Here is a 27,658-nt window from a genome sequence, read left to right on the forward strand (position 1 = left end):
TATTGGAAGCGTTAATGAGGGAGAGAAGTAGGAATAGGCCAGGTGAGATTTTTTAAAAATTCGTTAGTTTCAAGTCATTGAGATCCGCTAAAAGTTAAGACCCCCTAAATTAGAGACCTACATAGGTTAATCAATAGTTTAGACCTATTAAAAATTATGACCTAAAGTTCAGATCCCCAATGTCAATTTTTTCAAATGTAAAAATAAACCAATAATGTAAAAAGTAGAAAAATAATGTCAAAACAGAACAATAATGTCAAAAGCAAGAAAAATAATGTAAAAAGCAGAACAATAATATAAAAAGAAGAACAATAATGTAAAATTTGCATTACTAAGTAAAAACAGACTAATAACATCAAAAACTGTATTGAGATGTCAATTCAAATGATAAGTAAAGCTTAAACAAAAATGACACAAATATTTTTTTTATTGAACTTAAATATACCAATAAAAATAAACTTAAATATAATGTTAAATTTTACATAAACTTCAACATAAACATAAACATAAACTTAAATTTAAATTAAAATTTAAACTTAAACTTAAACTTAAACATAAACTAACTTGACAACAAACATAAACATAAACTTAAATAACTCAAACATGAATTACACTTAAACATAAACTTAACTTAAACATAAACTTAAAACAATTTATTATTCGACAACCATGCTATTAGTTGCTCAATCATTGCCTCCTCAATTGGTGATTGATTTTCCTTCATACACAATGCTTGTAGCAAATCTCAATTCTTATGATACTCTTGTAAGTTCAAGCTTCTAGTTTGCAGCGTCATTTGTTGTTTTTTTAGAGCAACCTTCCTTTTTTCAACCACCAACCTAGCAATTTCTCTTTCAGCATCTCCACTCCTACACTTCGAATGCAGTCGAAGTCTTGAATTGAAACACTCAATTGTTTGACCAACCACCCCTTTGAGCTTGGACTTTGCTTTCTTCACACCATATGGTCGTGTCTGCACTTAACCTCATTCACCACTAGTAGGCCGATCTCTAGCGCATTGAGTCACTTCTATCAACTCTCGACCTTTTACGACTACTTCCGTTTTCAGGTGAATCCACATTTTCTTGTGGATTTTTGGACGACCACATAAAGTTTCCAATGATTTTTTTAACTATGGACCTCCATTAACAAAACTTCTTGATTTTCCGAGCATGTTCGAGTATGAACCCACCATGTTTCCTATTATGCAATAAATGAGCTTATTTCGAAACGTCACTATAATGTCGTTTTGGCCACTCTTCTTTCTTGCAAGAGCTTCATCATAAAATGAAGCCCACCTTAAAAACCCGTGGAGCGACCTTTCTCCATATCTGCATTTCTTGGAGAAATTCCTGTTGGATTGACCATTCTTCCTCCCTCAAAAGCTTCCCAAACTTTTCCCCGGAAGACACCTTTCTTATGGCTCATCCCAATCAGTTATCAAGAGAAGGGTTCATCAATGTTGAGATAAAATTTTCACCTTCAACATGATCCTAAACCCTTTTACCACCAGAACTTGGTTCTGCAGTAGGTGGGTTTTGTGATTGAGTAGGTGGTATGGAGGTGGTTGTTGATAGAGAGTAGGTGATAGTAATTGTGAAAATGATTAAGTTGGCTAGACAAACTCATCATAACCATCAGATTCACACCTTCTTGGTTTTGACCAATACTATCATCACCTTCTTGGTATTGACCACCATCATCATCGCCATCGACCTCATTGTTTGGAGATGAATCTTCTTGGTATTGAGAAATAAAATCCATAATCAGAATCAGATTGACGATATGAAAGGTTGGCATTTTGAGATGGAGATTCATGGAAAAGATTATCATATTGAGGAGAATAATTTTGAGAATTTTTCTCCCCTTTGATTCGTAATTATTTGAGAGGGTTGACGATAATTTGAGTGATTTTGAGAGGGTTCACGATAATTGAGTGATTTTGAGAGGTATTTGAGCGATTTTGTTGTCTAGAGATTTGGTTCTTTGAGCGATTTTGGTTATGATTTCTTAGATAATTAGGATGATTAAGATTCATAATTATAATAATTTGAATTAAAAGAGCAGTGGAAGAAGAGTAATGAAATAAATTATAACAAATAGAAGAAATTAGTGAATATGGAGAAAATTAAGTGTGTTCAAAATATAGCAAATTGGGTCTCTATTTATAGAGATCGGAAAAAAAAAGCCGTTGTTATTTTTTATTTGTATAACCGTTGCAAAATTTATAACAGTTATAATAACCAATTATTGCTGACATGTGGAAGGCGTGACAAATATCATGCTGCAACTTGCGCTGACATGCGTGTCAACTGCAGCGTGTCATAAAGCAACTAGTAGGCTCGAGCTATGTTCCGGGTAAGAAAATGTTTCATTTATTAATATTGTACTTTAAAACTATAATACTAAATACAACTTAGTCTAGTGGTTAAAAATTTAGTATATGAACTTGAGGTCACGGGATGAAAACATATACTATGGAATTTCTAATTTTTTTATTGTACATAAAATTACATGAAATAAAAACTCCCTAGGGAGAGCGCCACATGGCATAGTTCATTTTTTAGGAACGCCTTTTAATATATTTACTAGAATTTGAGCCCAGGCGTTGTCCCGGATCGGTATTGTGTTTCAGACTTAATATGCATCTTTTTCCACTCGCACTAAAATATATTAAGGAAACTCAACATTTAAAAGGTACAAATATAATAATGTGGATACTTAATGCATGATTAAAAGTTGGTTGAGATGGTAATTTTTTCATGTATAATAGCAAGAGGTCACAGGTTATAATTTCTTTTCCTTTCCCCCAGTCAAAATAATACGTTTTGGCTAGAGCTTCCCTCTCAACTCCAGCCAAAATGTGTTGTTTGAACAGGATAAAAGTAAAAAAAAAAAGAGCTTTTGCCAGATCAAGCAGTGGATCCCACTCTCAAACCTGATTGTCAAACCAATTGTTCCAACACATTTTTTTTTCTCACCTCACAATCTTATTTCAAATTATGGTTAAGCTCTAAAAAAGTAAGATTCTGTACATGATCATGGTTAATGGTTATTGTTGCTCAAAGAGACTCATCTTTAGAACTGTTCAGAATGTGGTATGTACCACACCAAACCTCAATCCAAACCGTATTTTCACGGTTTGGGTTGGTTTGCGGTTTTAAAATTGCGGTTTGGGTTATGATTTCAAGCAATTTATGGTTTGTAATTTGGGTTGGGTTTTAATTTTTGTAAACTGAAACTGCACCATAAACCGCAATTTTATATGATTTTTAATTTTTTTTTAAATACACTTGACAAGGTGGCATAGAAGTATCCAACTGAAAAAATAAGTTTGTGGTAAAGAATTTGGACACTTTTGATAATTATTATTTATGTTTAGTTATGAAGTCAACTTCTTATTTATTTGGACTCTTTATATTTACTAATATTTTTATTTTGCTCTTAGATTACAAAATTAATGTCGCGAAGAAAAAATTAGATAAAATGCAAACCAAATCACACTAAACTGTTTTGCACAGTTCGATTTAAATATGTTTGGGCAAAAATACACTGCGATTTGAGTTGGAAAAATATCAAACCGTATTTTTGCAGTTTGGATTGGGTTACATCGTTAACCGCATCAACCCAAACCGCGAACACCCCTGCTCATCTCTCTCCTCTGACTTCCCCTTCTCTCATAAAAAAAAAAATAGCGTTGACATGACAGCAACATCAGCAACTATGGCTTACTGCTCTTCCTCCTCTCTAAACCCATCACTTCTCTTCTCTAACCCTAACACTTTACCCCAAATTCCTACATTATTTACACTTTCTGCTATCCGTTCACCCCAATTACGATTTTACCCTCTATCCAGCACTCACCGGAGCTCCGTTCGCCGGTTACCGGTAGTATCGGGAACCCTAACGGTTGACTCTCCGACCTCGTACGCCGGCGATAAACACGGGAAGAAGCTTCTTCTAGAAGTTAAGGATCTCACCGCTGTTATTGCCGAATCTCAGCAGACCATTCTTAATGGCGTTAATCTCACTGTTTTTGAAGGAGAGGTTCGTTTTTTCCCCCTTTTTTGTTGTTTCGACTGAATTTGCGATTTTGAAAGTATATTGAAGTGAATTGAATGTTATACTTCATCTTTTTCTGAATAAGTTGCAAGAGTTTGACTTCCAAGCTTGCCTAATATCTCTAGTTATGTATACATGACATTTATACAAAGTTGATATCATGTGAACATTCTTTGAGGCAATTCTAATAATATTTTGTAGGATAACTTTTGTTTTTATATATTAATAGAAAAAATAAAGGTGATGCAAGAGGAAGTTTATGATTATATGATTGTTTTTGGTGTATTTTTAGTACTAATTGTGAGATTGTTGAAGTTGTGCTGGAATTATGCATGGATGGCTCGTCCTTTGATTCTCAGAAATTGTGTGTGGAAATTGGGACCGTGACGAGAAAGTGTAGATAATTTGGGGTGAACGGATGGAAAGAGGCAGGGAGATGATGTGTATGTATTACTGGAATAACAGAGATAGAATTTGTGCAGGACTTTGTTGATGTTGAATTTGGTGAAGGTTAAAGAAGTTATCTCTTTTTCTTGGGGGTGGAAAGACCGGAAGAGGGTGTTTGTGGCATGCCAATGTCAAGGAAACGAACTTGCTTGTAATGGATTTTGTTTCTATGCTGGATGACGGGAGCTTCACTTTCCCTATTCTTTGTCATCACTTCTTTGTAGATTGGTTTTAATGTATTCCGTTTTATTGAAGGGGTGAAAGAGTCGATATATGGGACTTACTAGAAAAAAGTTGACATACTTCCCTATGGCACTATAATTTCTTGAAAGAAGTTTGTGATAGAACACTATCAAGATTTGCATGTTTTATTATATTTGGAGCAGAAAGAATCTTCATTTTTCTATGCTAAGTCTTGAATGTCTTGTTAGAATGTGTATCTCTTAAAAATTCCATTGTACTCGTGGGGGGTGAGCTTGTCTTGTTAGTTTGCCTTTTTGATAATTCTGAACTTGTATGTACATGATAGAATCTGGAACAAAGATATTCGAATGAGAACTGGAGTTGTTGATATTGAGAGTACGATAAAGAGAGAACCGGTTACGGTGGTATGGGCATGTGAGATGTTGTCTGGAGGATGCACCTGTCAGGGTAGTGTGAGGTCAGGATATTGGAGACTTCTAGAAGAAGTCAAGGGAGCTTGAAGATGATCTGGATGGAGGGCATTATAAACGATATGAAATTTAGGTTGGGGCAACATGTACCTTGTGACTGAAGAGAATGGAGTCAGAAGATCCATGTAGATGACCGCCATGGATATATTCTTGACTCATGTAATGGGATTAAGGCTCTTACATTCTTGTTGTTGACTTGTTGTGTGTGCATGATAAAAGGGTCATGTAATGTTATTTAATTATTAGCCTAAAAAAGTTAGATTGTACTCGAAGATATTATATTTGGAGAATTGCAACTTTCTGCATATATGATTTACTGTAGTAAAAGGGCATAGCAGAAAAAGGAGGTTAATGTTCCATTGCACCCTCAGCTATATGGAGCTTTTCTTTGACCATTTTCTGTGCAATGGTAACAGTGAGACAAATGGTTAACTGCTCTTTTACTATTTGATGTTGAGTCGTATGAGTGTTGACTCAGCTAGATGTCAAGGTTGGGAATTGTGCGCATGCATATGAATGAAGTGGCTTTTTTTAAGTTTGAGCATTTCCTATTGGAATTTCAAGTTAGTTTGTCTCCTAGATATTCTCATGGACAACGGAAAGCATCATTATCACAAACTTTTATGTAATCTACTACTTCTAGCTCTTTTATGTTTTAACGGGAGAATTTTTTGCATTCCTACATGTGCATTACTTTCTTATCTTTGAGGTAGTCTCCTTTCAGCTTACTTTGTCAGAGAGAAAGAAGTGGTGTGTGGCTTGTTTGTAAATAATGGATTTAAAGTGGCACAGGCATTTAATTGCTACTTATGTTTTCTATATGATATAGATGACTTTGTAACTTGGTTTATTTCTGTTTGTGAGACTTGTAGGTTGATCCTAGTTATGTTAACTTTTGGTACAAAACTAATCAGTGAAATAGTCACTTCCAATACTTCCTTTATTGCTTGTAGGTTCATGCAATCATGGGAAAGAACGGTTCTGGGAAGAGTACATTCTCAAAGGTTAGTTCGTCATCAGTAAAGTATCTGGTTGTCTGAATACATTTTCAAATAGTTCTATACTTCGTACTATACATTAAGGTGTTACTGTCATAACTCATAAGAACATCTCAATCTCAGTCTGGCACCAAGAGAAATGCTGGCATTTTCACTGACTGTTGAATCTTTGACTTGAAAACTGAAATTTGTATTGCCTGATACTGTTGTCACTGGTGTGATGCTTGTCATTTGGGAGAACTATATAAATTATAAGTCAATCTATAAGTTTTTTCTTGTCTTCAACATCTCAACTCTCTAGGCTTTCTATATCTTGTTATATTATAGTGGTATTGTGGTCATGTGATACTCATTTTTCTAATGTACACTCAACAATTTGTTTGGAGTTTATCTGAGTAGTTTTATGTGTAGGTTCTTGTTGGTCATCCAGACTATGAAGTTACTGGAGGGACCATGATTTTTAAAGGTCAAGACCTACTTGAGATGGATGCAGAGGAAAGGTCTCTATCAGGTTTATTTATGAGTTTCCAGTCACCAGTTGCAATTCCTGGAGTGAGCAATGCAGATTTTCTTAATATGGCATATAATGCTCGACAAAGAAAACTTGGTCTTCCAGAGTTGGGTCCAATAGAGGTATCAGTCTTGTATTTTGAATATTGCTGCCATAGAATATTTTCATCTACTATCATATATGAATCAGTGTAGAGGATGTTGTCCATTCTTGTTGCTCCGCTGATCTTTGAATTTGTCATGTGAATCAGTTCTTCAAGAGTATTATGGTGGAAAGATGCTGTCTATAAGTGATCCATATATTGATTGTTGTCTTTCCATTTGCAAGAGTTGAGTCTGAAGTTGAATATTCTCGTTTTGCATGTCATTCTTAGACATGCGCGTGGACAAATTTACTTATAGATTAGGGTTTTGTGTGTCTATCTGTGTTTTATTTATGAAGAAAGAGCACTATGATGTGATTTTTCAACTTCTAATCTGTATCTTTTTATATTTTGCAGTTCTTCAGCCATGTATATAGCAAGCTTGATTTGGTGAACATGAAGATGGATTTTTTGAATAGAAATGTTAATGAAGGATTTAGTGGTGGAGAACGGAAGAGGAATGAGATTTTACAACTTGCGGTATGTCCTACTATTTTTGACTAGTAAGTTTGAGCAAAGCTGAGGAGTTGCATCCGTTTGTTGTTCTTGTTAGGAGGATGCTTGTGATGTAAAACCAGCTGTCTATGTCTTCTATAGTTCTCTGTTTGCTTCTCCTCTATCAATTACCACTTTTCTGATAGCTGAAAAAGTTCATCTCTTCTTTGCACAGAAATCATTTGCTTTTAGTTTTTGGTTCTGGTAGTTACATCTGTGAAATGCAGGTTTTGGGGGCTGACTTGGCTATATTAGATGAAATTGACTCTGGGTTAGATGTCGATGCTCTCCAAGATGTAGCAAAAGCAGTTAATGGTCTTCTGACGCCAAATAATTCTGTGTTGATGATCACTCATTATCAGCGTCTTCTAGATTATATCAAGCCTGCTTATATACATATTATGGTAAGTAAATTAATAATTTCCTTTTCTTTTGAATATATGTGAATATGTAAGTAGAAGTTTATAACGTCGTCGTTCCATAAATCATGAAGTGTAGCTAGTTGAATAAGAGTGCATGATTAATACTGGCGTGTTCTTTAAGATGAAGAAATCCCATTAATATATGAGTGATTGCGAAAGAGGATAAGAGATCAACTGTAGTCAAAGGAAAAGCAAAAAAAAATTCGGAACTTTTGTGAAAAACTACCTTTGGCTTTAAGATTCATTTTCCTAAAACTACATCATATATAGATTTTGGAAATTCTACATGGTGACCTCCTACTTTGCACTTTTCTATTTGGTGACAGGGTAAAAAAAGATTTATACCAAGTGACACACTAACTTTAGTTAATTGCACATAGTGATCTAATTCCACTAAAAATCTGGCTAACCCTTCATTCATAAGAAAGTTACTAACCTACCCCTTAGTTAATTATCTTTTGTAAACCCACCCTCCTCCTCCACCACGCTCCACCACAGTGGCGAGGACAACCACATTGGTAATCTCTCCAAGCTTCTAATCTCACTCACCCACTCTTTTTAGCACAAAATTTTCGCACATCTTCTTCCTACTTCATCCAAATCTTACCAAGAAATAGTGATGGCCACTGGTGCGGGCTGGGCTGGCCGGACCGTGGGCCGTACCGGGCTGGGCGGGCCGGATTGTGGCCATAGCGGACTGGGTTGAGATTTCAAAGCTCAGGATCGGATCGTAAAATTCATGGGTTGGGCGGGCTGGTCTACAGGCTGAAAAATCTTGGCCCACACCGGTCTGTTATCGGTTTTCATGGTTCGAGAAGTGGTTATGGTGGTTCGTGGGTCGAGTGGGCTGAATCGGGCTAACGGGCCGGTATGAGAATTTTACATAAAATCTTTAAAACGAATTAAAATATATACAATTATTAATATTACTGAAGAATTTCATTATTTTAAAATTTGATTGAATTATAATATATGCAATTTGATAAAAATATATACCATTTGATTAAAATATATACCATTTGATTAAAATATACACAATTTGGTTCAATATTTACTTGGATTGGGTTGGTCCGGTTCATGGCCGGGCTGGACCGTTTTCGTGGTCCGGGCTGGGCGGTTTTAGTAGCGGGCTTTAGTGGGTTGGGCTCAAGAAATCTGGCCCACGACCCACTCACCAATTTCACGATTCGAGTTGAGTTGGACTAGGCTTTTTACTGGCCCGGCCCACACGGCCCACGAGATGGGCTGGGCTGGATTGGTCCACACTGTTGTCCATCTCTACCAAGAAAGTTGAAGAAACGTGTTGTTTAGGATTTGACTTCCAAGGAAAAAAGAGCTGTTTTCTTCCACTTTTTGGTTTAATCAAAATTACATATAATTATGGGTGGTGAAGGGAAGGTGTTCTCTTTGGCCGAGGTAATTGAACACAACTCTTCTTAAGATTGGTGGCTTGTAATTGGTGGAAAGGTCCAACCTTTTCCTCTTTTTGATTTTAGTTATTTTTCTGAATTCAGTTGAGTAATAATTTAAGTTGAGTAATAATTTAATTTATCACTTGGATTTTTTATGGTTTGGTTTTTGGCTATTCAGTTGATTTTAAATTGTGGGTATAATTTGTTCTACACTAATTCTGTTGAGTTGATTCTATAAATTGTATGTTATGGGGGTGGCACTCGGCTATTTCCATAAGGTTTGTAGAGGTAGACGTGGGAGGGGGAGTGAGGGTTGTGGCGGTGGTTGCGGTCGATTGGGATGTCGGAGGGTCAGGGATTAGGGAGAGGAGTGGGGGCTTAACGGTGGTGGAGCATGGTGAAGGAGGAGAAGGAGGATTAGGTGGGATGGGATGGTTTTTAATAAGATAGTTAACTAGGCGTTAGTAATTTTCTTTTAGTTGGGTTGTTAGCCATATTTTAAGTGGACTAAGGTCACTATGGTGGAGCATGGTGAAGGAGGAGTGGGGGCTTAACGGTGGTGGAGCATGGTGAAGGAGGAGAAGGAGGGTCAGGGATTAGGGAGAGGAGTGGGGGCTTAACGGTGGTGGAGCATGGTGAAGGAGGAGAAGGAGGATTAGGTGGGATGGGATGGTTTTTAATAAGATAGTTAACTAGGCGTTAGTAATTTTCTTTTAGTTGGGTTTTTAGCCATATTTTAAGTGGACTAAGGTCACTATGTGTAATATGCTAAAGTAGGATGTCACTTGCTATATATATATTTTTTTTTTGCTGTGTCAACAAATAGAAAAAATGCAAAGCAGGAGGCTACCATGTAGAATTTTCCATATTTTTTAATGTAAAATTCTACCAAAAGAAATTGCAAACTTGTATTCCCTGTGTATTATTTTAGTTTGCTCACTTGGTACCATTGCACGCAAATTAAGGAAAAGAGAGAAAGGAGTGAGAATTTTTGCACATGGGAGAATCCACTAACTCTACAATAATGTGAAGGAGAGAGAATAAACAAATGGGTCCACTAAAAGTAAATACCACATTTTTTTCATTAAAGATGAGAATAGTATGATACATGAAACAAAGAGAGAAGGATTCCTCTTCAAAATTTTATTGGTTCACGGAAAGCCTCCTACTTAATCATTACAAACAACAAGCAATGAGCCATAAACAGCTCAAATTACACACAAAAGAGAGCATAAGGAAACTAGAGTAATTACATATCTAAATTACCAACATCAACCAGCACCACCGTCACCGGTAAACAATCTTAAACTTATAACAATGATATCATATCTAATTTCACACTCGGGAATGGGTTAACTAAGAATGCGGGCCGGACCACTTCTAGACATAGGCATCGCGCACAACAACGAGATGTAAACCCTAAACTTGAATCTGAAACAAATTGTGAATCATCGTAAATCCTAGTAACTTCCTTTTTTCAGCAATAAGAGCACTAGATCTAGGGTTTTCAGTCATGATTGAGGAGAAACAGGAAATAAATTTAATCGAGGAGAAAGATAGAAACGGGTATCAACAAATCCGCCCAAAAAAGATGAGAATTTTGAGCCATTGCCAAGAAAACCAAGGAACCAAGGAGAGAGAGAGATATGGGTATGCTGATTTTTCATGAAACAGTAATAATGGTTCAGGAGATTTCTAACTGCTAAGAGAGAAAAACAGAGAGAGAGAGAGGGGGGGGGGGGGGATCAACTGAAGAGAGAGAGAGAGAGAGCACACACATGTTATATAGAAAAGTTAAAGTAAGGATAGGTGGGGGAGTTAATAAGGTTTTATTCTTATTGTTGGGTAGGTTGAAGGTGTGAATGCAAGTTTTAGGAGGGGTGTGTTTGAGTATTTGCCATAAGTAGATAGATTTGAAGTGAGAAGATGGAAAAAACTCTATACGAAAAGTTAGCAAAGTAAACAAAATGCAGAGGGAGTATCAATGTCATTTCTAGTATGTTGAGTTAGTCTTCAGCGTTCGACTTTACATTTGCTAGTCACATGATACTTTTCCTTCTCTTTCACTTCTTTCTCACTCAGTTTTTTTTTTTGGAAGCTATTGTGTAGCTTGTTTAGTATCCCTTCCATCCCTTGTAAACTTTCTCTTTGCTTCTTTTGGAGTTAAAGCTTGTAAAGTTTGATCATAATAAATTACTTCCTCCGTTTCATAATATATGCAACACTTTCCAAATTGCGGACGCTGAGGCAATTTTTCTTGGTTATGTAATTAGACTAACTAATAATATTTCAAATACATTATATCAACACCAAGGATCCACCATCCTCACCTTACCACCGCCAGCCGCCACCATCCTCCACCATCCAGCCGCCACCATCCTCCACCATCCTGCCACCACCACCACCACTAGAACCACCCCGTCAACACCACCACCCAAACCACCTTGCCAACACCACCGCCACTACCACCCTGCCAACACCACCACCACAACTATCTCGCCACCACCATCAAAACCACCACCACAATCACCCCACCACCACCATCTTTAATTTCACGAAAATTCACAAAACTTCACCAAGATCTTCATCTTCTAACCAAATTCAAAAAAAAAAAAGATCTTCATCTTCATCCTGTAACGAAGTAAGTGAGCAAATTCAAAAAAAAAAAACAGATCTAATCTAACCAAATTATAGAAAGATCTAACCAAATTATAGATCTAACCAAAAACAGATCAAAGACGAAGGAGGAAGGAGATCGAAGGAGAGAGAAAGAAGGAGAACAAAGGAGAAAGAAATGAGGACAAGGGTCGCGCTCGTCTTCTTCTTTGCAGTTTTTTGTTCGTTCGTCTTCCTCGTTAGGTCTTCTTCTTTGTTTGTTCGTTCGTTCGTCAGTTCTTCGCAGCGGTGGTCGACTTCGTTCGTTCGTTCATTCGTCAGTTCTTCGCAGCGGTGGTCGACTTCGCAACGGTGGTGGATTCATCCCGACTTCGCACCGTGAGGGAGAGTGGCTTGGGTTAACTAGTTTGTGATTGGAAGATCATAGAGTAGTTAGGGAAAAGATTGAGGGGGTGTTTGGTTAGGGGGTTATAGGAAAGGGAAATGGAATTAGTTGAATCCATTCCCTTAAATCTTGTTTGGATAGGGGGTTTTGTTTCTCCTCTTTTCCCCTCTATTACCCCAAATCCCTCTATTTTGATTCCCCACTACCCCCTCCACTTAGAAATGGGGGAATGGAAAACCCTTGACCATCACCTTTGACCACTCAACCCTATCAACAACCACATCCACCACCCCACTTCTATCACGCCACCCCACCTCTGTCAACCCAACCCTACCCCCACCTTCACCACCGCACCCACTTACACCACCGCACCCACCACAACCACTGCCACAACCACCACCAAACCACCTCCAACACCCATAAAACCACCAGCACCAGAGTTTGCCCAAACTCGCCACCACAACCAATGCCACAACAACCACCAAACCACCTAGCCCAGCCCCTCCCCAAAACCACCCGCAACCCGTGGAAAACCACCCAAAACCTCCTGGAACCAACCTTTTCCCACCAGAAAAGCATCCCAGAGCCCCAATGTCCCACCCCCGCCATTCGACGACCCACCCCAGACCGCCAATGTCCGACCCTAGCCATTCGACGACCACCCAGCCCCACGGAAAATAACCCTCGACCGCACCATAGGTTTGTTTCGTTGCCGGAGAGAGAGAGGGAGGCGACGGAAAATAAGTGCCGAAGAAGAATAAGTCACCGGAGAAGAGAGTTGGCTGCCAAAAGAAGAAGAGAGGGGAGGTTTTTTTTTAAAAACCCTTTCCCTTGTTTTTACTACCAAACATGTGTTTTGATTGGGGGTTTTTTGATTCCTTTCCCCTCCTAACCCATACTTGATTCCTTTCCCTTTCCCCTCTTCTAACCAAACGCCCCCTCAGTAGTTTATGTTTTAGATTAGAGTATGTAATCATTAATAATTTCATAAAGTAAGGGTATTTAAGTAATTTCACCCATCAAAACTTACTAAATAAGGAAACAAAAATAAGTGTTGCATTTATTTTGAAACATTCTTAAATGGAAAGTATTGCAAATATTATGAAACATAGGAAGTATAATATATTACGGTCACGTATAATGTTCTATAATTCATTTTAATGTGTACATTCAAAGTATCAACTTTATATATTTTAATAAATAATTAGGAATATAAATGTTCAAAGATATATCTTGGACATAGTGGAAAGAAAAAATAAATGTGAACTTTTTATATCATCCTTAAGTATGTAGTTAAATTATTTCATGATAGCTCTAGGGCATGAGCTTTTTGTTCTTATCCTTCCTTTCGTGTGTCGTTCCTTTCGTGTGTCGGTGACACCCCTTTCGTGCCTTTCGAATATAATCCTTCATTACTTTATTAAAAAATAAAGTGAAATATTGGCTATGTCTAGATCAGTCAAAGCTCTATGCTACAGAGGGTTGTATCGCCCCATCTAGAATCTCACATAGTTAATGATTCCATAGACACTATAATTTTCTTCATTGTTTTAGTGCCTTCAAAAAAGCTGCTGTTAGCTTGGAGAGCACTTTGAGGCTTGAGCTTAAACAGGGCAATGCCCTCCTTTCCCAATTATTAGGATCTATTCGATTTACTGGAGCTCCGTTATTCATGCTTTTTTTTCCCATGTACCGCCAGTTTGAAGAAGAAGAAGCAAGTGAGTTAGTTATAGGAGGGAAACGGATTAAGAAATTGAATCCTCTATAAATAAAGGGGAGCAAAGAGAGAGTTAGAGAGAAGACATGCGGAAGACTATTGAGAGTTGATTTATCTTACATTTTGGGAGAGAGCAAATCTCTCGAAGCTTGTGTTATCAATACTTAGTGTTTGTTTTGACAATTTTAAATTAAAGTTCATTGTCTTTTCTTATCATCTTCTCTAATACGTCAAGATTCATCGCAAGTGCTAAGAACTGATATAATAGCTTTAAAAGTAAGTTATTAGTAGCTTGATGAATACTTCCTCTGCTTTATTTTATTTGCTATATTGTTGTTGCACGGTTTTCAAGACGTTTTTCAACCTTTAATATCTCTTATTTTGTTTAAGTAAAAATTGTAGAATTTTGATATTATGAATCTACTCATTGAGACCAATCTAACAAAGACCACACTTGAATATATTTTCACTTAAAAGAAAAATCAAAATAATTCGTCAAAGTTAGTGGATTCATTTCCCAAAACAACAATGTAACAAATAATAATAAAAAAAAGCAGAGGGAGTAAGCTAGAGAAGAATGAGGGAAAAGGGAATAATTAGAGGGAAAAATGAATATAGTGAAAGTTTTCTCCAGTTTAGGTAAGCTTTTTTGGGAGAGAATCAATTCTAGTGAATGTTTGATATCATCTTACTCTCCATGTAATTGATTTAAATCCAATTTTAATCCTTATCATCATCATCACAACCGTGATCTAGCTATGGTAGTTCATAGAATGGGCCTAAGCTAGCCCTAAAGAGAAATTTTTGCATTAAAATGGTGGGCCTCAAAAGAGGTTGTCTATGTATCCACGATGGAATCACACATGGTAGCTCTTTGTATATTACTTGGTGCCCGAGTAGTTTGCTTGGAGCCACTTGCAACAATTTGGTATATTATTGTTATTGAAAGTAGAGGTAATCATTTGTGGGCTTGGACGGGTTGCGGGCTAGGCCTAACCTTAAATTTTTGTGCAACGGGCCTAATATGCCTAGTCCAAGCCCTTTTATGCCTGCTTAACTACTTGATCATGACCCGCCCTAATAAACGGGCGGGCTTACCAGCGGGCCTAACATACCTATTAATACCTTTTTTTTTAAAAAAAAAAGTCTGGCTAATTTCCTTTAATATGTATAGATTAAAACATAATTTTGGTTAAAATAGAAAAAAGTTGATAATCACCATGTAAGATAAAGGTAAAGTAAAAAATTTTCGTAAAAAAAGAACGACAAATTAAGTTGTAAAGGTAAGAATAAAGATAATTATGTGTTACCAAAGCTGTATTAGTGCAAACAAACTATATGTTTCAAAAGATAAATCAACACTAAATTAGTAAAATTAAAAAATTAAATTTCATAGAATATAGATATTATGATAAACGGGCCAGACGGGCAATATGTTTGAGGTTGTTCATATCCACCCATCAATATTAGCACGTCGGGCTTGGCCCAACCATTTAGAATTTTTTTTCAAAATTTGTTGTCAAAGCCCGCAACTTTAACGGCCGGGTCTGGGAATGCTTAGCGAGACGTCACGCCCTTGAACAACTCTAATTGAAAGAGGGTCTGGAAAAGGGTGGATAATGATGCAGGTTTGGAGCGGTCGAACCTCAATATGAGGTTTCCTACGTATGTTTAGGAGAATCATACCATTCGTAGTTCAAGCTCAAGAATGAGAAAATGCCCTGACTTTTGCCTAAGTCGTCCTTTCGGATTTTCGACTTAGCGGACATTGGTTTGTCTTTTATGTTAATTGGAATGCAATATGTTTTTGGGTTATATATGAGAAGGTAATGTGTGGTTTAAAGTTTGGTATCGATGGGCTTATATGCAACACTCTCTTTTCTCTCTTTCTTTTTCTTCTCTTTTTCTTTTGCCTTCTTGTTCTTCGTTCTTTTTGTTCGTTTTTTTGTTTTTGTTTTTTTATGTTTCATTTTCGTTTTTTTTAAAACTTGATGCCCTTTGCATTGTATATTATTGTCAAGCATACTTCCCATGAGATAGGGTTATGTGTTTAGGTTAAATGGACGATAAGGATTGGAGAAATGGTTATGGTGAAGGGAGGAATGCCTCTTTAATACCAATTTGTTCATTGCCTTTAATAAGAAAAGTGAGAATTAGAATTTTTTCAGGCGACAATCATGATTCCCATTGATGCTCAAGGATGGAAGGTTAAAGAATATATAAATAAATACTCATTTATTAATTGCAAATGAATAATACATGTGATAAAGAGAACTCCTATATTAGAATGAGCTGATAAAAGAACTAACTCAGAAAATGAAATCATAAGTCTAGACTTCCAAGTCGTGTGACGAGACGACTATGTTGCTTTGTCCTTCATAAAATCTCTTTCTAAATGAAAAGAGAGGAAGTGTATACCCTTTTCCATGAATGATAAGACCTAAGCAAATCTAAATGTTTTATTGAATATATGCAAGTGGGGCTGGAGTGAGCCCCATAAGAATATGTCTATGTTGTCTGGATCTGATAGAAATTGAAGTCTTTTGTTGTCAAGCATATCTTGGATAATCCCCTTAGGGCCCACACATCTTTCAGTCTGGTGACCTCTCCCTCTGTGGTATTTAATAGGAGTCTTTTCCCCGTATTGCATTTCTTTTCTCTTTAGGTGGCCCTACTAGGGGTCCAATTGGGGAAATCGCTCCTTTAACACGAAGTTGGTGAAAAATCTGAGTGTAGGTCATTGTTAATGGGGTGAAGGTTCTTTTTGCTCGTCGAGGTTTTACATGATCCTTTGTACCCATGTCAACTAGTCACTTGTACAACATAAGATGTAGGACTGTTGGTGCTTAGAGCTGACTAACGAGGCTATATTTTTGCTACGAGCATAATTCAATTGTCATTTGAGCTTTGAAAGCCCTTTTTTTTATATCTGATTATGGCTTATTTTGTCTATATGACACATAACCTGTATGTAATATGTACCTTAATCTCGTTTTACATGGTCTTTTATGCTATTCTGGGGGAAGGGGCTAGCTGTATTTATAGAGTTTTAACGCATGTATAGTTGGTCTATTTTCCAAAGGGCATCATTTTCTATTTGCTAACAGTGCAACACCCCCCCACCCCCCCTGGCATTTGGTTGGCTCAGCTAGCTCCAATTAATGGTCTTTTGTGAATTACTAACCTTTTTTCTTCTTTTTTTTCAGGAAAATGGAAGAATTGTGAGGACTGGAGACATATCTCTCGCATCAGAATTGGAAAAGGGAGGGTACAAGGCAATAACAACTGCATAAACATTGTTCAAATGGTATTTTACTCTCCCTCTCTCTCCCTAGCTACCTGTCATCATATAGAAAGTGGGTTAGATATTGTGTCAGAAAAACAGATCATAACTTTGAAATGTGTGTGCTTTTCTTTGTATAAGTTTATCTACCACATGGGCTGTTTAGCTACTGTTGCACTAACCATTTATAAGTAAGTCTCCTTGGTTTTCCTCATCTAATGGATTGACTAAAGGGTGTGGCAAAACTTGTTGCTAAGATTATTTGGTATAGGTTAGTTGTCATGTTAGATGGTATAGAAAAGCTGTTAATTGGAGAGAATTTGACAAAAGAGAATCTGCTATAAGTTGCCGAAGCTAAAGGAGCTACAATTGCACAGTGAGTAAACTCAAATGTCTGCTAAATTTTTGACAAACAGCTAACTGCTACATGAATATCAAAGTTTACTGGGTAAGTTCGTTACCTAATCACTCAAAGGTAACCCAGCACGAAATTTAAGTTTAAATTTTTGTTTCCCTTTACTCAAATTGGAGTAGTAGCAGTTGAGGTTCCGAAGATTTTAACATTAGTTAAGGGCGGCTGAAGACAACTTGGATGGAGGTTTTAAAAAATGATATGACGAAATTGGGTTTGCAAGAGCATTTTGCGACATTAGTGCTGGATAAAAGAGAATGGAAGCAGAGGATCTTTGTAAATGATAAAATGACTACTGGAATTAAAATCTTGGTTCATGCAGCTGATGACATCCTATTGGGGTTAAGGCTTTGACGTTCTTGTTGCTATAGTACACAAATCAAAGAATTTGCAATTCTCATAATGTTAGTAGATTATAGTTCCATTATCCTTGTTTAAGATGGTCCTAATGGACATAAAGAAGGTCCACCAATGCCAATTTACATCTACTCCTATTTTTAGAAGATCTAATAAGAAATGAACTTTTACGACTAACTTTATTATTCATTTTTTGTAAATTTAATTCAGTGCTGTTCATCATTAACATTGGATGTTACTTGTATTGTCGCAAAACAATGTTGAATTATAATTTGATGCTTTTGCAAACTTGTTATGCACGTGATGCTTTTACTCATTTCATTCTCTAATTATATTTCGATGATGTCACCATTATACCCAAACAAGATAGAGATTAATGTTGGCACAAAGTGATGGAATACACACTTAGGTCAACCCATGTTCAACCATATTCAGAGTGAAATCAAAATATAACTAATAACCTTTGTGCTATGATTTTCATCTGGCCTTTAGTTAAAACAGAGACTATTCAACTCCTGCGTAGTGTTCCTCTCTCTTCCTTGTGAGAATGGTGTGGATTCTTTCGATGCAAAGAAGGCTTTTGATACAGACTCTTTTCCGCCTCTTGAGCTTCCGTATATGAAATATATTGGAGTGTCTAGTCGACATAATAAATTCCCACTATCCGTAGACTTCACATATGTTTTGACTGGATTGCCACTTCAGGAATAATGTGATACTCCTGTTGTTTGCAAAGAGGTTCTGCATGAAATTCTTCTAATTCTTCTGATTAGTATTGCTTGCTAGGAGTAGGGATGGCAACGGGTCGAACTTGGATCGGATTATGCATAATCCGACTCTGACCCTACAAGAAGTCGGATTTTGAATCCGAGTGCGACTCTAAAAATCCAAATCCGACTCGTCTTAAATCCGAAAATCCGACTCCGAATCTGATCCGACTTAAAATCCGAACACTTGACTTAAAATCCGAACATCCGACTCTGAACCTGATCCAACTTATTTTTCTGCCCATTTTTTATAATAGAGTAGTCTTTTATAATACAATAATCTAATCATTACAATTTCTAATAATCATATGGAGATCTTATGTAGTACAAATAATCTAAATATTACTATTATTTTTAAGTTTTAACAATCATTTCTTCAATGAGAAAATCCTATATAATACAATTGGCTGAAAGTCGAAGTCAGGTCATACATAAATAATACACTAACATAAATAAGAAAAAAGTATTGATTGACTCCAAGTCGGAGTCGGATTATTTTATGAGATCCGACTCCGACCCTGTGATCAAAGTCCGTTCTTTAACATCAATGGGTCTTCGATCATGGAACCCATAAAGCCTCCTTAAACTAAATACATGGAATACAACAATTGAAGAGCCCAAGTTCTGTTTGGGTTGCAAGCAAGGATGTAAAGGAAGCCCAAGTTCTGTTTAGGAACCTATTTATTTTTGTTGGTTTATTTCAAACTTAAAATAAAGCCTAGTGATTACGTATGACACTAAGGCAAGTAGGTGTGTGTTTAGTGGCTAATTAGGCGTGTAATTGGGGGTTGTTTACAGCTCCATAGTTGCTGATTGCCTTCTTTTGTAACAACCCCTTAAATGAGGCTTAATTAGGGCTTGAATCAAGGAGTTTTTGTAACTCCTCAAAACCATTCCTCTTAGGACGGTTTTAGGCTGTTTTTAGCTCCTCCTTGCTGCTCCTTATCTCTATACTAGTTGCATATGCACGCGATGCGTGCATCGACAATCTTATGCAATTATATATAAATGGACATGTTTTTTTTATCTAAAATTATTTTGATAGTGATGTAAATTATTGAGGTTCTTTTGTTGATGTTATTATCTTTTTAAATTAAAGGTGAATGATGTTTGACTGTTCAATACCATCATTGTAAAATTTGGTAGATGATTTAATAATTTTCTTTTCAGCGACTTTACTATAGTTCTTTAACAATTATAGATGTTAGTAAATCATATTGTTTGAACTTTGGAAATATGAAATATTATGTTATCACGATATGTTGCTAACTTTTTTCGGTTGAAGATTCTAATTGGTTTCGTGAATTAATTGTGTCAATCTAGTTTGTCAAGTTATTAATGGTATTGCATTTTCCATTTTTGACCTACTCATATGGCAAGTTTCATTGATTATCATTTTTCAATTTTTTATAAAAAGAAAAACTTAAATGATTAGAGAGTATTTTAGTCACTTCAAAAGAGGACACCACACCTCTTCCCTTGGCTTATATAATCTCTATATAAAGAGAGCAAATGATAATAGAAATCAGATTTGAGTTTTGATAAAAAAAACCTTTGTGTTATAGTTTTTACTTTGAGTTTGTCTCAAGTATTGCTAACCCTTATTACTTTGAGAGTTTGAGTGAGTCTTGATTGATAGGCCTAGGAGAGATTGAGTGAGTCTTATCTTTGACCTAGAACCCCAAAACATTGAGTGTGTTCTTGTGTTTTGGTACTATCCCTTGTTTCGAATAATTTCTTGTCAAAGTGAGTGTTCTATCCAATCCTTTGGAGGGTGCTTTTATATTTACATCACAATATGACCCCTCCCATTACATTTGTAACACCTTCTTCTAGTAGCAAGTTCACTAGGAGAAATCACGGCCCTTTCTTTCTCTTTCCCCTTAAAAGATGATGAAGAGGATTGGTTTTGAAAAGTACTCCCCTTAGAATATGAAGGAGTAAATTCCAAAGTACCCTTGAAAGAAGAAGAAGTTTTGGGCTTCTCTTTCTCCCTTTCCTCCTTAGCTTGTGCCTCATATTTCAAGGCAAGCTTACAAACATCACTAAAAGTGGCATAGTGAGCCACCTCCACTTTTCTACTAATCCCTTTAGACAACCCCTTAACAAAGCGAGCTATCTTGAAAGTCTCCTTCTCTTGCAAATCACAAATTAGACACAACTTCTCAAACTCTTTCATGTATTCTTCAACACTCGTGTCATTGTTTTGTGAAAGGTGGGTCAATTTTAAGTATTGCTCTTGTTCATACTCCTTACTAACCCATTTATCCCTCATTTTCTTTTTCAATCGATTTCATGAATCAATCTTATCTTTTTCTTCTCTCCTTCTATTTGACTTAAGGTCTTCATACCATAATGCAGCAAGTTTAGTGAGTTTTAGGACAGCAAGTTTAAACCGTTTCCTATCATCATACCCCTTATAGTCAAAAACGGTTTCAATTTACCTCATCCAATCTAGAAAAGCCTCACTATCATGTCTCCCATCAAATTCAGGCATCGCAATTTTCAAACCCCTATCATCATCAAAGTTTCTAGGTGTATTAACCTCACCATCCTCATTTTCAAGAAAATTCAATTTTCTACTTGCTTGCATCAACATGTCGGTATAGCATCTAACCTAGTCTTTTGTTGAGCCTTATCTTCATCATTTGCTTCTGATTTTCTCTCTAAGTTTTCTAACTTCTCAGTATTACTTGTAACATCCTAGCAAGATTACCATCAGCCATGATTTCACTATTTTTGCTAGACTACTACAAATACAAGATGCAAACTGCCGTAAACTTGAACAACAAAACGAAATTGTAAATGGCCGTGAGACTCTCAAAGGCTTACAGATTAATAAAATTCAGGAAATTTCAAGCGGAATCAAAAAAAGAAACCCTTGAAAAGCTTTCCGGATGGAGTAATTGTCGTTTGAAGTTCTGTGTGCCAGATTTGCTCCGTTTTGGTGCAGTTGCGAAAAACGTGCCCAGTTTAATATCTAAAAAATTTACAAAAATCTGAAAAGTTTTGTGAGTATTCTAGACAAAAAGTTATGAAGAATGAAAAAAGAATCAACCAATTTGGACTCCTGAAGGTTGAGAAATCGTCCTTCAAAGTCGGATGAAAAACGGGTTGAATTCTGGCAGTTTCGTTTCTTCTCCAAAACTCGATTTTTCCAACGAATTTCTTGACCAAAGCTCTGATACCAGATGATGTGAATATAAAAGCACCCTCTAAAGGATTGGATGATGATTCTAAACTTACGAACAATAGAACACTCACTTTGACAAGAAATTACTCGAAACAAGGGATAGTACCAAAATACAAGAACACACTCAATGTTTTGGGGGTTCTAGGTCAGATAAGACTCACACAATCTCTCCTAGGCTTATCACTCAAGACTCACTCAAAGTAATAAGGGTTAGCAATATTTGAGACAAACTCAAAGTAAAAACTATAACACAAAGGTTTTCTTTTATCAAAATTCAAATCTGATTTCTATTATCATTTGCTCTCTTTATATAGAGATAAGGAGCAGCAACGAGAAGCTAAAAACAGCCTAAAAACCGTCCTAAGAGGAATGGTTTTGAGGAGTTACAAAAACTCCTTGACTCAAGCCCTAATTAAGCCTCATTTAAGGGACTGTTACAAAAGAAGGCAATCAGCAACTATGGAGTTGTAAACAACCCCTAATTACACACCTAATTAGCCACTAAACACACACCTACTTGCCGTAGTGTCATACGTAATCACTAGGCTTTATTTTAAGCTTGAAATAAACCAACAAAAATAAATAGGTTCCCAAACAGAACTTGGGCTTCCTTTACATCCTTGCTTGCAACCCAAACAGAATTTGGGCTCTTCAATTGCTGTATTCCATGTATTTAGTTTAAGGAGGCTTTATGGGTTCCATGATCGAAGACCCATTGATGTTAAAGAACGGACTTTGATCATATTGCTAGTGAGTGCCCTAGTAAAACTGTTTTGACCGCCGCTCAATGTGCCATAATGGATGAAGAAGAAAAGATGTATAATTTTGTTGTTCATGAGAAGAGTAGCTTTGAGGATGATGATTATGAGGAGGAAATTCCTGCGGAGGAAGAGATGAACATGACGGTAGTTAGGAGAGTGTTGTTTAGTGAGCCTCAAGTTGATGAGAGGCAAAGAAGCAACTTATTTCACATTAGATGCAAGGTAGGTGAGAAGACTTGCAATGTGATTATTGATGGTGGTGCACAAGTGGATGTTATTTCATCCGAAGCCGTAAGTAAATTGAATCTACCAACTAGAGACCATGAAGAGTCTCATAAGCTTAATTGGTTAAATGATGGTACTAGTGTGAGGGTGAAGAAACAAGCCTTGGTGACTTACTCCATTGGAGGGTTTGAAGATGAGAGATGGTGTGACATTCTTCCTATGGATGCATGTCATTTGTTACTTGGAAGACCATGGCAATTCGACCATGATTCGGAGCATAGGGGCAAAACCAATGTCTATCTTGTAACTACCAAAGATGGTAGAAGAATAAAATTGCTTCCCCTACCCCCCAAAGTTGTTGGAAAAGAAAAGGAAAAAAGTAACTATCTTGTAATTTGTAATGATTTCCATGATATAGTGGATAAAGGGAAAGGGGTTTGCTTGGGGGTTGATGCAAGAGGTATTTCTTTTGATAACTCATCTTCCTATTTGTGGAAAGAAAAACCAACCATGTTACAAGAACCACGAGTCAAGAATAGCCTTTTGTTTTCAAGCGTAAGTGACAAAGTTTTGAGAGGTTGGAAACCCAAAAAGAAAGATGCAAACAAAGAACAAAGAAAAGTTTTTGAACCCGGGGAATGGGTTTGGTTACAATTGAATGGGAGGTGCCCTAAACTCAAGTCTTTTCCACTTGATGAGGGACCCTTTGAGATGTTAAAGAGACTTGATCACGAGAGCTACAAAATAGATTTGGGAGGCTTGAGTGCTACCTTCAAAAGGGGTGAGTTGTCTCTTTACACCGAAGAAGAAAGTTTGGGGTAATAAATAGGTTCCCAAACAGAACTTGGGCACCTTTACATCCTTGCTTGCAACCTAAACAGAACTTGAGCTCTTCAATTGTTGTATTCCATGTATTTAGTTTAAGGAGGCTTTATGGGTTCCATGATCGAAGACCCATTGATGTTAAAGAGCGGACTTTGATCACCCTCCTCCGACTCGGAGTCGGACTTTTTGAACGGAGTCAGATTACCTTTTTGTCGGAGTCAACTTGGTTTTTTTTCCTTCGGATCAGAGCGGACTAGGGTCAGATCCGGACTGAGTTGCCATCCCTAGCTAGGAGGGGTGGGAAATGATATAGTGTGCAATGGGGATAAGAATTGGGTCTTCTTTGTATTTGGGTGGAGAACTAACCATTGGGCTGCTGTCCATCCTAGATATTTAATGTGATTGGAAAGTTTTGCAATGGTCCTGCTCTTTCGTTTTTGCCTTTGGCTTTGCTGATTACTTGTACACTAGACTACCATAGACTATATTGTACATTCTCTATTGAAGTATGATAAGTATCCTCTCTTCTGAGGAAAAGCTGTCAACATATTGTGAATGTCTGTCAACGTGTATTGAGCTTATCTTAAGAGCATTAATGTTCAAATTAGATCCCAACTTAAGTTGTCGCCAGGTCCCAATATCTTTTGTGTTATTGTTCTTTGAAATTTCATTTCCTTTTCTTGACGGGTTCCTCTCAGATTGTCTGGAAAACTTGTGTAGCTTAGGGTTTTTTTTTTTGTTTTTTGGGTCAAAGCTGGCAAAACATCGCTGCTTGTGCTGTTCCTGAAAGTGCATGATTTCCCATTCCCAATTATTTTGTATGCCTTCTTTTTAGTTTTTATGTGACTTGCTCTAATTGTCTTACCAGGCAATCATAGCCTTTCCTAAGAAGGTATTGCGTCGGTCACAATATCTTTTCTATTTATGATCTTCAATTCCTTGAAAGCATTATCAGGATCTTTTTATGTGCACTGCATGTTCTTATCCGAGAAGCTTTTTAAAGAGTGCTCGGTTAGGAGGAATAATTTCTTGTAATAGTGGTTTTACCATTGTCCTCTGTCTGGCCATTAAAGGTGGAAATAGTTTTTGCAAGGATGGAAAAAATACTTTTCTTTCCAAATATTGGAATGCCACATTTTCTTCTTTATTCTTTGTTCCTCTTTTTGTCTTCTCCCATATATCCTCTCGAATCTGTTTCCCCTTATTTTTCCATCTCTCAAACTTTTTTTTGCGAGGAACCAAACGTAGGGAAAATGATTACAATTGCATTTTAATTTCTAAAACGTTTTTCAAGGAAAATAATTCTCCATTGACATTAAGTTGCTTTCAATAAAACCAGCTTTTCAGAATTCATCTGGATTTAGTGGCTCTTACAATTAACGTTGTACTTGCAGATTTGACTCTGAAAGGTCAGAACTGCAGCTCTTCAGCTTCAGTGACAAATCCAGTACCAGCTGATACCTGATGTGCACAACTACTGCAGAAGTGATCGCTACATGATCAGGTTTCTAAGGCTGAAAATTTTGCATAGGACCTGTTGCTGTAATACCGATATAATTTACTTGTATGGCAGTGGCTTCTTTTTGCTGCTATTGGAGGCTTATTGGTCTGGTCCACCTTTAGATGTTAAATTCTTTTTTTTTTTTTTTTGCATGTAGTACTGTAAATTGTATTTCATATTAAAGAGATAACGTCACAGATATTAATCTGTTTCTCCACTTTTCTAAGTTCACATTTCCTGTTACTCAATCATTAAGCGAGCCTTGTATTAAGGAACCTTGTGGTTTAGTGGGGGTATGCCCATTGCCTAGTGTGGATGAACAATGCTGAAACTTTTTATTGAAAGAAAATTTACAATTGCACCTGAGTTGTGTAAGGTTCTAATCTGAGACAATGGTATTGAGTTTGTAATTTACGGAAAATTTAATGTTAAATACCTATAGACTATAGCAAGTACTACTGATCTTTTTCTTGTGTGGACCTGATCCACATTAATGTTGTTGTGGACTAAAATTGAGTTAAAATTGAGTTCTTTCGAATTATCTCCCTCATCAATCATATCTTTTCTAATCATCTTATTCTCTCTATTCATTCTCTTTCCTCTTTGCTTTCTATCTCCCTACCAAATCTTCAATCGAAACAACGATGACTTTTTGATGAGTTTTGTTGATAGTATCTTATCGTTTGCAAAGGAAATTTTAGCAGATTAGAAGATAGAAAATGTGGAAGTTTTGGACCATGGAGACTGCTCTGAAATATAGAGAGAGAAAGAGAAGGATGTGAAGGTTCGATCATTTTCTAAATTATGAAGAGAGAAAGAGGAGGATATGGATAAAAATAATATATTTTTCATATTGAATGTCAAGAACCCTATAGGCATTTTGCACCATGTTAGGATGTATAAATGTGTCGGATAAAAAAAAAATCTTATCTAAACTAGAAAATTGAACAAACATTGATTAATTATAAAATTTGGCAATTTTCCTAATTTTTTTTTATGTATATTACTATTAGCGAGGATATAGTCATATTTGGTGAGTTAACATCTACTATTTCCTTGAATTTAGCCACAAGTTGCATCAAGAGTTCAAAACTAGATAGTTTGTTAAAGCTGATCGTCTTTACTCGCTAGTTTTGTTATCTTTTTCCGAAAACCATGATTTCTCTTTTCAGAAGAGGATGTGTTGCAATTAGAGCTGGTAAACGGATCGTGTTGGGTCCATGGTAAAAGGGCTGAAACATCCTCAACCCTAACCCAAACCGTTTATTAAACGGGTCATTAACAATCAACCCTAATCCGACCCATATATTAAACGAGTTACCCAACCCGCTTGTCAAGCGCTTATATATGCATAAATCAAATGAATGTACTTCACATATATTTTTAACCTACATCATTGTTAGGGGCTAGTTTTTGTCCTACGTGACAGGAAGTTACTCTGGACATTTGTGTTAGTTTGCATGAACAGATGGCAACAGGTTAGTGTATGAAGGGAGAAGGAGAAGATAACTGATGTGTAAGGCAATTGAAGACTTCCTACAAATTAATAAAAGAGCGATGCATTGAGGGGAAGGTGGAACAGAATTGCAACCGCAAATTCAAAAGATATCCCATGATTCCTTGACAATAGGATCCAAGCCAATAATAATTCAAGGAAGAAAATGACTACAAAGGGCTACATTATTATTTTTTAGTATAAATAGAGTTTATTAGCTCACTTTGTAAATCATCTCATACTCATCTACCCTATTGTTTACTTACTAGCTTAACAACTCTCTTGTACTCATAGGCAAACTCAAGCATACTTAGTGAATTGACAAGATATAATCCTCCAGTGGTTTTTCCCTTTTTTCTAAGGGTTTTCTACGTAAAAATTTGCTTTGTGTCCTTTACTCTAATTTCCCACTCTACTTAACACAATTTATTTCATATCGCAAGTTAATCATCAACTCCATATCCAAGCAAATTAGCCTTAGTGTGAAAGTTGTCTAAAATAATTTGCACTTGTAGAATAATTGCTTATTGCTGCAGTGGTATTGTTGCGATTTTACCCGCACGCAACAATTTATCACGTAAAAAAAAGGTAAAATATAAAATAAAGATATTGCTGCATTTTCGGCATAAAATCGCAGCAATATGGTATTAATAGGAATTTTTTTGAAAAAAGTTAACTATTTGACCAGACATATTGCTGCGATTTTTTGATAAAAATCGCAGCAATATATTAAAATAATATTAAAAAAAATAATATTTTAATATATTGCTGCGGTTCTTGTCAGGAACCGCAACAAAATCATTAAAAAATATTAAAAAACAGGTATAAAACATGCGTGTCATAGTGAGGGTTTTTTATTTTCTCACTTTTATTCTCTCATCCTCTCACCAGCCGTTTCCTCTTAACCTCTCATCTCTCCTCTCTCCTCTCCTCTCAAACTCTCACTCTGCTCTCATCC

At 36.5% G+C, this 27,658-nt stretch overlaps 1 protein-coding gene across 1 annotated transcript; it reads left to right on the forward strand.

Annotated features, from left to right (window-relative positions):
* Positions 1–3,661: 3,661 nt before the first annotated feature.
* Positions 3,662–25,663, forward strand: LOC104907191 (ABC transporter I family member 6, chloroplastic). Its single transcript, XM_010696084.4, has 7 exons — positions 3,662–4,047; positions 6,137–6,187; positions 6,593–6,814; positions 7,192–7,314; positions 7,557–7,733; positions 17,088–17,188; positions 25,099–25,663. The coding sequence occupies exons 1-6, from the start codon at positions 3,703–3,705 to the stop codon at positions 17,172–17,174; spliced, it is 1,005 nt and encodes a 334-aa protein (XP_010694386.1). The 5' UTR covers positions 3,662–3,702; the 3' UTR covers positions 17,175–17,188; positions 25,099–25,663.
* The last annotated feature ends 1,995 nt before the right edge of the window (positions 25,664–27,658 follow it).

Source organism: Beta vulgaris, chromosome 4, assembly GCF_026745355.1.
Source record: "Beta vulgaris subsp. vulgaris cultivar EL10 chromosome 4, EL10.2, whole genome shotgun sequence".
NCBI classification, from domain to species: domain Eukaryota; kingdom Viridiplantae; phylum Streptophyta; class Magnoliopsida; order Caryophyllales; family Amaranthaceae; genus Beta; species Beta vulgaris.

Excerpts from the sequence above, each read along its gene's own strand:
- LOC104907191 (XM_010696084.4), top strand. The coding sequence starts at position 3,703 with ATGACAGCAACATCAGCAACTATGGCTTACTGCTCTTCCTCCTCTCTA. Across the intron at positions 4,048-6,136 it reads TCACTGTTTTTGAAGGAGAG|GTTCATGCAATCATGGGAAA; the intron begins GTTCGTTTTTTC and ends TATTGCTTGTAG. Across the intron at positions 6,188-6,592 it reads GGAAGAGTACATTCTCAAAG|GTTCTTGTTGGTCATCCAGA; the intron begins GTTAGTTCGTCA and ends TTTTATGTGTAG.